Source organism: Xenopus laevis, chromosome 6L (assembly GCF_017654675.1).
Source record: "Xenopus laevis strain J_2021 chromosome 6L, Xenopus_laevis_v10.1, whole genome shotgun sequence".
NCBI lineage: Eukaryota > Metazoa > Chordata > Amphibia > Anura > Pipidae > Xenopus > Xenopus laevis.
This window is the reverse complement of record NC_054381.1, coordinates 124277354-124288899: the sequence shown is the minus strand read 5'-3', so window position 1 is coordinate 124288899 and position 11546 is coordinate 124277354. Positions and strand designations below refer to the sequence as shown.

The window sequence follows — 11546 nt, the reverse complement described above, 5'->3', positions numbered from 1 at the left end:
TAACTTACATCGTATTCTTTAGTGGAAAAAGCATCCAAGTTCAAAAAACGCTGGCGTCTTTATCTTTTTTCAGAGTGATAGCCTGAAAAAGTCCTTAAAATTTTTTTTGGGGTAACCAGTTTCCCCCATACATTTTCTAACATATGGAACATTAAATATACAGTGAGCTCATGTGTAGGGCATTATAACAACTCTATTTTCTTAATTAAGGTTCCCTGGACTTGTGTAATTAACAGTGGAAATGTAATGTATTTGCTGCAACATATAACATAAAGATGTCCATTCAACTTTAAATTTCCCGCCGTATGCAAATTAACCTGGGTACAAGACCTCTAGCGAATTTGCACTAGGCAGAAATGAACGCTAGCACATCTTTGCTTTAAATTGCTCGCATTGGCCAAATAACGCTAGCGAAAAGTCGCCAGTGTTCGGCGCCCACAAAGAAACTTCACATTTTATTTAATAGCGCTGTCTGAACTAATTTTCATCTGGCAAAGTGTGGTGATGGGTGCGAAGCAGTCGCTGGCTACTATTCGCCGGTAAGTGAATCTGCCCCAGATGTATCTAAAAGCCATATGCTAATAATGTTATGTATTTGCTGCAAACAGCACAGGTCTCAATGCAGATATAGACATGCTATGCTGGGATCTATGCAAAGAGGATTTCCAGTTCATCCATTTCATTAATGAGGAATTGTCAGGATGGCTTCAAACCTATGCAGCCCTTTACTGGGTATATTTCATAATAAAGGGACAAATTGGCAGCATGTTAAGTGGATGCAAAATGCAAAGCCACACAGAAACTAGCAAGCTTCAATTTAACATATACATGGTGACATTCACCTACATGAAAAATACTCTCTCCCAGGAGATCACTGACTGAGTTTGAACTCCTTTGTGATAGGAGAAATGTTCCTCACCATTTAATATTGTTGCTTTACAAACTGATAATACAGAAGAAATATCCTAAGTTGCCGCATTTTACAAAAACCTGGGAACAGGAACTACAGATAAATATACCAGAGAGTGAATGGGAAAAAAGTTTCAGGCTGTTGGCAAAGTGCTCTATAAATAACAGGTTCCAGGAGAACTCTTATAAGATACTGTCACAATGGTATAGAACACCTGCCAAATTATTCCAAATGCACCTAATACCAAATAACAAATGCTGGAGATGTCATAAAGCAGGGGGAAATATTTCTCATATATGGTTTTTCTGTGACCATTTAAAGGTATTTTGGAATGACATACAAGTGGCATGTCGGGAGATTCTGGGCTATCAGGTCGTTCTCACACCCCAATTATTATTGCTGTTCCATACTGAGACTCCAGAACATACATTCAAACATAGCCTACTAAGTCAACTGCTGCTAGCGGCAAAAATACTAATACCAAGACATTGGAAAGAAACTACTCCCCCGACCTTAGAGGAATGGATCACCAACGTCAAGGATATCTACCTTATGGAGGAATTGACCTCTTACCTAGCTGAGAAAAAAGATAATTTTATATCGACCTGGCAGCCCTGGATCTCCTATTGGCATATACGTAAAGAACTGTAATATAACATAGATTTGCAGGATACTTGCCTTCAAGCTTCTCCCCCCTACCCCTTCCCATCCCTTTCACATCCCACTTTCTTTTTCTCTCTATAATTCTTATGTTCTCTGTTTATTCTATTTTGCATGATCTTGATTTTGCAAATGTTTACAACTATATGTGACAAAAAAAATACTCTCTCATTGTTCTTGGAAAATCTTTGGACCCAACACAAGCGAAATTGCACTTTATAAACTGAACTTGCAGTTGTAAATGATCCCTCTAATCTGGTCTGTTTTTTTTTTGTATTCTACTGCACACTTGATTTTAAACCTAAACCTATTTGCACCTATGTAGTAATGAGCCGTTCTATAACATGCTAAAAGTTAACTTAAAGGTGAACCAACTTTGTTAGATACGGGGACTCAGATTCCAAGAGTCCTTTGTAAGCACATGTAGGACAGCTCTTTATTTATGTTGAGCTGATGTATGAGCTCACATATACACCATGTTTAGCAATGAAAAAGCACTGAAAGCTTTCAACTATCAAAATGTCCATTTGAGACCCAGAATGACATTATTCGTGGCTTATACTGGCTTTTTGTGTCTGGATATTAAACCTTCATGTGTTTCCAAATCTGCATGTAGATTATAATGCAGGTCTTAGGTTAAATTATTCAGTGTTTGTCCCTCATTTATAAACATTTAAAAGCACAAAAGGTATAAAACTATATGTATTTCACACAAAGACATTTTGCTGCAAATATATTGTGGGTATGAGTATACTGTAGGCTGGTGGTCTTGAGAAGAGCAATTTGCTCTCTAGTAACCCTGACTTTCATCTCTAATCATCAGCTAGTGAAACTGCATGAGAGGGCTGAACACACCTTAGAGACCTTCACATTATCAACTATTACAAACTTTTGCTTACATTGGAATTTCACTGCATAACTGTGAACTCTGATCAAGGCCATTGCTGCAATGGTCGAGCTAACTTTTTTTTTTTTTTTTTAAAGATCTTTTTTTTTTTTTTTTAACACACAGCTGTAAGGCTTGAGGCCCACAAAGACTTGCCCATTGGTTGACAGGTTAATCAATAGCTTATGATGGTTACTGGAGTTCATTTGTTATACAGCCCAATTGGTCCATGTGGGTATATAAGTATGGCTCATTTTGCCATCCTCTAGCATTGCTCTTGGCCTTTAGCTAAAAGAGTGCTCTGTCTCAACTCTCTGATCATCAGATTAGACCATTCAATATGCTGACAGTATCATTTATATGGGGATTGGTAGTAGCCTTGTGCTGCTTTTTCTGGCTTATTGTTGGAATCCGAAGAAGGTGAGAAACAGCATCTCAATTATTTACATCTCTATTTATCTTTTTATCTATCATATATCTATCTAGCTATCATCTGCCTATCTATGTACAATATCTTCTATCTTTCTTCAATGTTTACCACATTCCTTTATAATCAATGTTTCTATCTATCTATCATCTATCTATCTATCTATCATCTATCTATCTATCTATCTATCTATCTATCTATCTGTCTGTCTGTCTGTCTGTCTGTCTGTCTGTCTGTCTGTCTGTCTGTCTGTCTGTCTGTCTGTCTGTCTGTCTATCTAATCTATCTATCTATCTATCTATCTATCTATCTATCTATCTATCTATCTATCTATCTATCTATCTATCTATCTATCTATCTATCTATCATCTATCTATCTATCTATCTATCTATCTATCTATCTATCTATCTATCTATCTATCATCTATGATTAAATACCCTTGAGTTTACAAGCCCTAAAGAAAGACAAACACAACATAATTTAAAATGTCTCTGCAACAAACTGAGGTCTAGATTAATATTTCTGTAACTATTTCAACAAATTTGTTTACTGTTCTTTTAGGAAACCAGGGGAGCCTCCTCTAGAAAATGGACTCATTCCTTACCTTGGATGCGCCCTGCAGTTTGGTGCTAATCCCCTGGAGTTTCTCCGAGTGAGGCAAAATAAGTTTGGAAATGTCTTCACCTGCAAAATAGCTGGGCAATTTGTTCACTTTGTGACTGATCCATTTTCCTTCAGTTCAGTAATGAGGCATGGCCGGCACTTTGATTGGCAAAAGTTCCACTTTGCAACCTCTGCCAAGGTAAAGACTTTTTATTTTTGCTAGATAACATGAAAATATAATCATGTTTTATATACAGTATATATTTACCATGCTACATAAATAACTGTGCTTTTAATCTCTATTATGTCTCAGGCATTTGGGCATAGCACTTTGGACTCCTCCGATAGCGAACTAACCCAAAATGTGCATGACTCGTTTCTGAAAACCCTTCAGGGTGATGCCCTGGACCCTCTCATTTCAAGCATGATGGAGAATCTTCAATTTACCATGTTGCAAAACAGTTCTTACAAAGTAAACAGTAAAGACTGGATGACTGAGGGTCTCTATGCCTTCTGTTACCGTGTGATGTTTGAGGCTGGGTACCTAACGCTTTTTGGCAAAGAGTTTAACTTCCCAGAAGATAAGAATCTTGCCAGACAAGAAGCACAAAGAGCTCTTATCCTCAACGCTATAGAGAATTTCAAGGAATTTGACAAGATTTTTCCTGCTCTTGTAGCGGGTTTACCAATCCATGTATTCCAATCAGCTTACAGTGCCCGAGAAAACCTTGCCAAGGACCTTCTGCATGAGAACCTGAGGAAGCGAAACAACATCTCTGAACTTATCAGTCTGCGCATGTTGCTGAATGACAATATGACTAGCCTAAATGACATGGAAAAAGCAAAGACACACCTAGCTCTCCTGTGGGCTTCACAAGCAAACACATTACCTGCAACATTCTGGAGTGTCTTCTATCTTCTCACGTAAGTTAACATCCACCAGCCTTTCTTCTTATGTAGATATAGTCTACTTGTGCTAAAAAAAAACAAGATAGAAAACAATAAATAAGAAAGAAAAACACAGTCGACAGACTGTAGAAACTTCTTCTCCAAATCTGTATGCATGAATAATATGTTTTCCTTTTTTTGACTAGGTGCCCGCATGCAATGAAAGCATCCACGGAAGAGGTCCACCGGGTTTTAGAAAAGGCTTCCCAGAAAGTCAACAACGATGGCAAATATATATTTCTCAATCGTCATGAACTAGATGATATGCCAGTCCTAGGTAAGTTTTCTTTTTTTACTCTGTTTAGTCTACTAACAAAAATGTTGGATTTGCCAGAAGCTTTTTCGAGGATTATACATTTCCAGAAGAACAGCTTTTCTAGGAATTTCTTTCTTCAGTACAGTTAAAAACTCTTTTAATGCCTTGAATCTGTTATACAATGTTTAATAGAGCACAAAAACTGATGCCTTTTTTTTAGTGCATTCTGCTTTCCTTTCTTTTGTCTGTATTGGAAAATTCAAGAGGCAAAAGTCAATATATTCACACAATTGTATTTGTATCTGTGCACTGAAACCAGCTTATTGGTATAAATAATGGTATAAAAGTTGCATCTTCATGCTTTTGGCTTAATGGTCCTGCACCAGTTAAAAGCAGATTTAACAGAGATAAAGGCTAAGTTTGCCTATCAGCCCATAGCAACCAATCAGATACAGGTATAGAACCCGTTATCCAGAATGCTTGGGACCTGGGGTTTGCCGGATAACGGATCTTTCCGTAATTTGGGTCTACATGCCTTAAGTCCACTAGAAATTCATTTAAACATAAATCAACCCAATAGGCTGGTTTTGCTTCCAATAAGCATTAATGATATCTTAGTTTGGATCAAATACAAGCTACTGTTTTATTATTACAGAGAAAAAGGAAATCATTTTTAAAAATTTGTATTATTTGGATAAAATGGAGTCTATGGGAGACAGCCATTCCGTAATTCGGAACTTTCTGGATATCGAGTTTCTGGATAAGGGATCCTATACCTGTATTTGCTTTCATGCAGCAGCCTAAAAAATTCTACCTGCTGATGATTTTGGGTTACCAGGACTAGAGGAAACATTGCACCCTCTATTACTATGCACAGGAATGGTATTTTAATTTTGACAAAAAAATAAAATATTGTCTGGTCTTCTTTTTATTCATACAGACAGTGTAATTAAAGAAGCCATGAGGCTGTCCAGTGCGTCACTAAACATCAGAGTTGCCAAGGAAAATTTTGTGTTACATATGGATGACAACCAGGCATTCCACATCCGAAAAGATGATATTGTGGCACTTTACCCACAGATGGTTCATTTAAGTCCTGACATCTATGAAGACCCTAATGTAAGTAATATGTTACTTCAAATTCATTTATAAAGGAGACAAAAATAGGCGCACATCATCATGTTTCTTCTTCAGTGTAGTGTTGTGCCCAGAACTGCAACATTATTATGTCCATTGAAAACCAGCACAATATTTGAATCCAGAAAATTCAGAAGCAACTATTTGCAGAAGGCAGAATACTGTATAGCATGTCAGTGCCCTCTGTTAGAATAAGCATTTTGCAAGCAGAATTTGGGCATGTAAAGCAATATATCTCAATTTCATGAGACTTGTTGGTTGCAAAATGTTGTGTATATGGACAAGAGCAATGCAGAGCTCCTCTGCATTCTCCATCTCCCAGCATCCCTTGTATATGTAGAGTCTCGTTCACATTAATAAGCTCAACTAGTACATTAGGGCATTAAGCATAGGATCATTTGGTTTCATATAAATATCCTAAGTTGCAAATGTGTAAAGCTTTCTACTGCACACAGATCTCCATGCATTTTTTCAGCTTGTGGTTGTGCACACACTAAGGGGCAAATTTACTTATGGTCGAATATTGAGGGTTAATTAACCCTGGATATTGTACTGCCGACTGGAAATCCTTCGACTTCGAATATCGAGGTCAAATGATTTACCGCAATTCGTTCGACCAAACGAAAAATCGTTCGATCAAACGAAAAATCGTTAATTAACCCTGGATATTGTACTGCCAACTGGAAATCCTTCGACTTCGAATATCGAAGTCGAATGATTTACCGCAATTCGTTCGATCAAACGAAAAATCGTTCGATTCGAAGGATTTTAATCCGTCGATCAAATGATTTTTCTTCGACCAAAAAATATTTAGAAAGCCTACGGGGACCTTCCCCATAGGCTAACATTGACTTCGGTAGGTTTTAGGTGGCGAACTAGGGGGTCGAAGTTTTTTTTAAAGAGACAGTACTTCAGCTATCGAATGGTCGAATAGTCAAACGATTTTTAGTTCCAATTGTTCGATTCTAAGTCGTAGTCGAAGGTCGAAGTAGCCCATTCGATGGTCGAAGTAGCCAAAAAAATCATTTGAAATTCGAAGTATTTTTTATTCTATTCCTTCACTCGAGCTAAGTAAATCGGCCCCTAACAGTAAATAAGGCAAGTACATTTTTAGCATTTCTATTCCCTATGTTCACTGTGTCTGTTTTGGGTTTTATTCTTCAGACTTTCAAGTATGACCGATATCTGGGAGAAGACGGAAAAGAAAAGACCAATTTTTTCCTTAACGGCCGCAAGCTCAAATATTACTACATGCCATTCGGATCTGGAAAAACAAAGTGTCCTGGCAGACAGTTTGCTGTCCATGAGATTAAACAGATGCTGACTTTGATTATATGCTACTTTGACATGGAACTGGTTGAGAAAAATGTTAGATCTCCACCACTAGACCAGTCACGCGCAGGGTTAGGCATCCTACAGCCAACACATGATGTTGATTTCAGATATAAGTTAAAAGCTCATTAAGCAGTAACGTTCCAAATCCAATGGCACTTAACATCCCCAGCATCTGTTTTCTTATTTATTTTATTTATCTGCCAGCATCCCTTAGTCCAGGGATCCCCAACCTTTTCAACCCGTGAGCAACATTGAGAAGTAAAAGGAGTTGGGGAGCAACACTAGCATGAAAAATATTCTTGGGCTGCCATATAAGTGTTGTGATTGGTCATTTGGTAGCCCCTCTGTGGATTGTCAACCTACTTTGAGGCTCTATTTGGCAGTGCACCTGGTTTTTATACAACCAAAACTTGCCTCCAAGCCTGACATTCATATATAAGCACCTGCTTTGAGGCCACTGAGAGCAACATCCAAGGGGTTGGAGAGCAACATGTTGCTCACGAGCTACTGGTTGGGGATCACTGCCTTAGTCAGAAGGGAGCACTGGGAGTTGATATATAACAAATAAGAGGCCATAAACTGGACACCCCCTAACACCCCCTAATTTAAAAGTTGGGGCCATATGCCTTCTGCATTATCAGGTGACTTTTCTTTACTAGAAGTGTATTAGAAGTGATTCTGCAACTTACAGACTTTATTTAACATTCGGGATATTGCCCAAATCATGTGTCCGTTCTACATTCTCATTTGTATTATAGTGTTTTAGCTATTAACCCTGTGTAAATACTTCTATTCAATTTCTTTCTATTACTAATATTCCATACTATTGCTAATAGTTATATCATTGTGTATATCTTATAGGCCTGACATGGGGAAACCTGTGCACCACTAGATGTTGTTGCACAAAAACTTTCAGCATCCCATTGAAAGCTGAAGGCCCAGTCACATCTAGAGAGCTAGGGGTTTAACATGGCTGACATAGGTGCATGTATAGAGTACAATAAATTGTAAATAGAATGTATATGATGACTTCTACACACGTGTACAGCTCAGACTTTCAGCGTAATGCCCATCAACCCAGAAATGTGTTTATGTAACCTATTAATGTAAATAATGTGTTAATTGGTGTATATAATGTTTACTTTTTTAATGAATAATAAAACATATTTTATCAATGCTGAATATATTGATTATTGTTCAGAAAAAAAAAACTCCATCTGCCTTTCAAAGAGGTCACTGCTTGCACTGTAGCTGCAAACTAGAACTACAAGGGGCAAATTCATCCAGGGTCGAATATCGAGGGTTAACTAACCCTCGATATTCGACTGGGGAATGAAAATCCTTCGACTTCGAATATCGAAGTCGAAGGATTTTGCGCAAATACTTTGATCGAAGGAATAATCGTTCGATCAAACAATTAAATCCTTCGAATCAAACGATTCGAAGGATTTTAATCCAACGATTGAAGGATTATTCTTCGACCAAAAAAAGATAGGCAAGCCTAAGGGGACCTTCCCCATAGGCAAACATTGAGCTCGGTAGCTTTTAGGTGGCGAACTAGGGGGTCGAAGTTTTTTCTTAAAGAGACAGTACTTCGACTAGCGAATGGTCGAATAGTCGAACGATTTTTAGTTTGAATCATTCGATTCGAAGTCGAAGTCGTAGTCGAAGTAGCCCATTCAATGGTTGAAGTAGCCAAAAAAACACTTCGAAATTCGAAGTTTTTTTTCTTCTATTCCTTCACTCGAACTTAATGAATGGGCCCCCAAATGTTACTTAAATTCTGTTTATGAGAATCCAACCTCAATTGAGTGGGGTTGTATATTAATAAATACCGAAATGGTGGCTCATTTATGAGCATCTTAAAGTTAAATTGCCACCTTAGGAATGGGAGGAAATAGACAGCAAAATCACCGTGGGAACCATAACACTTCATTAAATAGATAGAGGATTGCTGCCTATTGACTGGCCTTTGTTGTTTTTGGTTCAAATGAGCCCCCCTCGCCAATGATCTCTGACCATGTCTATAAATGTTGATAGACAAAATGGTCACAGCTTTATTAAAATGAACCAAGCTATTATTAACAACATTATCAAAGGACGTTAAAGGAATAATTTCATAGATGCATACATTTGGCCTGGGTATTTATCAATCAACAGTAAGGGGCCAATTCATTAACTTCGAGTGAAGGATTCGAAGTTAAAAAACGAATTTCGAAGTGTTTTTTGGGCTACTTCTACCATCGAATGGGCTACTTCGACCTTCGACTTCGCAAATGATGATATGAACTATAAATCGCTCAACTATTCGACCATTCGATAGTCGAAGTACTGTCTCTTTAAGAAAAAACTTCGACCCCCTAGTTCGCCACCTAAAAGCTACCGAACCCAATGTTAGCCTATGGGGAAGGTCCCCATAGGCTTGGCTAAGTTTTTTTGGTCGAAGGATAATCCTTCGATCGTTGGATTAAAATCCTTCAATCGTTGGATTAAAATCCTTCGAATCTAACGATTCAAAGGATTTAATCGTTCGATCGAAGGATTATTCCTTCGATCGTTCGATCGCAGTTTTTGCTCAAAATCCTTTGACTTCGATATTAACCCTCGAAATTCGACCCTTGATGCATCTGCCCCTAAGTGAATGTATTTAGCACAATTAGCTTTGGGACTGTTTACTGTGGACAGACTTTAACCCTTTTACAATGCTATTTTGGTATCTGTTAGTATGTTAAAGAATGGACATAAAATAACTCCAGCACACGTAGCATGCTCAAGGGATTGCTCCCGTGTTTAATGTCAATCCAACAATACAACGTTTCGGGGGCGTGCCCCTTCGTCAGGTGCTCAAAACCACCACCCACCTTCCTTAAATTAGGTAATTGCAGTTAACCACTCCTCCAAACATGTAAAAAAGTTAAATAGTAGTACACGTAGAGAATGCGTCCAAATAATACAAAAAGTTCGTTTTTACAGTCCAGATGTAAGATTAGTTCGGTATGAAACTTGAGTGCTGGAAAAAATAACTCAAATCGTTCAAATTACCAAGCAGTGAGTTATAGTTCAGCCATTATATTAAACAATCAAGGCCTATTTAAATGAGGTCTTAGCGAAAAGGAAGTAAAATTAGCCATACCTTCCCCTGCTACTAGATTCTAATCGATACAATTAGGAGAATCTGTAAAGAATAAGGAAACAAATTAGAAACATTGAAAATGGAAACTGTTACAAATAGCTAGTCAGACTGAATTCCTCATTTAACCCTCTTGGAGTCTGCGTTTGCAACAACCAAATCCACTTTCCCTTGTCTCAACTGCGGCCACTGTACGGGCATCACCAAAGGGGATTATGTGGTTCATCCACAAAAAGGTAGAAAGCATTTTACAAAGGGTTTTCATACATGTGATTCTAAGGGCGTAATTTATTGCCTAAAATGTCCGTGTGGTTTGGCCTATATTGGGCAAACTAGTAGACCTGTAAAAATACGCCTAAATGAGCATAAAGCGGCCATTCGAAACTACAAACCACCCCCTAAAGAAACAAAAAAAAGAAACTGCCAAGAAAAAGAATAAACAGGAAACTTTTTTTATACAAAATTTTTTTGATAAAGGGCATAGAACTTCCCAGTTAAGGTGGCAGATACTGGAAAAGGTAATAACGACGGATTATAATTTAAAATTAAAATTAAACCAACGGGAAAGTTACTGGATTTGGTTGTTGCAAACGCAGACTCCAAGAGGGTTAAATGAGGAATTCAGTCTGACTAGCTACAGTATTTGTAACAGTTTCCATTTTCAATGTTTCTAATTTGTTTCCTTATTCTTTACAGATTCTCCTAATTGTATCGATTAGAATCTAGTAGCAGGGGAAGGTATGGCTAATTTTACTTCCTTTTCGCTAAGACCTCATTTAAATAGGCCTTGATTGTTTAATATAATGGCTGAACTATAACTCTCTGCTTGGTAATTTGAACGATTTGAGTTATTTTTTCCAGCACTCAAGTTTCATACCGAACGAATCTTACATCTGGACTGTAAAAACAAACTTTTTGTATTATTTGGACGCATTCTCTACGTGTACTACTATTTAACTTTTTTACATGTTTGGAGGAGTGGTTAACTGCAATTACCTAATTTAAGGAAGGTGGGTGGTGGTTTTGAGCACCTGACGAAGGGGCACGCCCCCAAAACGTTGTATTGTTGGATTGACATTAAACACGGGAGCAATCCCTTGAGCATGCTACGTGTGCTGGAGTTATTTTATGTTCATTAATGCTGGAGGGGCCGTCCTCCTATACCCCAGGCACCGTACGTAATTATTGGGAGAGGCCAGGTGTGCGTGTGCGACTCCTTTGCCTAATTATGTTAAAGAATGGCCAATACTAAG

General features: G+C 37.9%; 1 protein-coding gene across 1 annotated transcript; it reads left to right on the top strand.

Moving 5' to 3' along the window:
- The first annotated feature begins 2711 nt into the window (after positions 1-2711).
- cyp7a1.L (cytochrome P450 family 7 subfamily A member 1 L homeolog) lies at positions 2712-7407 on the top strand. Its single transcript, XM_018267279.2, has 6 exons — positions 2712-2876; positions 3446-3686; positions 3801-4411; positions 4582-4712; positions 5632-5810; positions 6993-7407. The coding sequence occupies exons 1-6, from the start codon at positions 2797-2799 to the stop codon at positions 7290-7292; spliced, it is 1542 nt and encodes a 513-aa protein (XP_018122768.1). The 5' UTR covers positions 2712-2796; the 3' UTR covers positions 7293-7407.
- Positions 7408-11546: the final 4139 nt, after the last annotated feature.

Bases quoted from the DNA above. Each gene is read 5' to 3' on its own strand.
- cyp7a1.L (XM_018267279.2), top strand. From the start codon at position 2,797: ATGCTGACAGTATCATTTATATGGGGATTGGTAGTAGCCTTGTGCTGC. The intron at 3,687-3,800 runs GTAAAGACTTTT...ATTATGTCTCAG, and splicing joins ACTTTGCAACCTCTGCCAAG to GCATTTGGGCATAGCACTTT. The intron at 4,412-4,581 runs GTAAGTTAACAT...TTTTTTGACTAG, and splicing joins AGTGTCTTCTATCTTCTCAC to GTGCCCGCATGCAATGAAAG.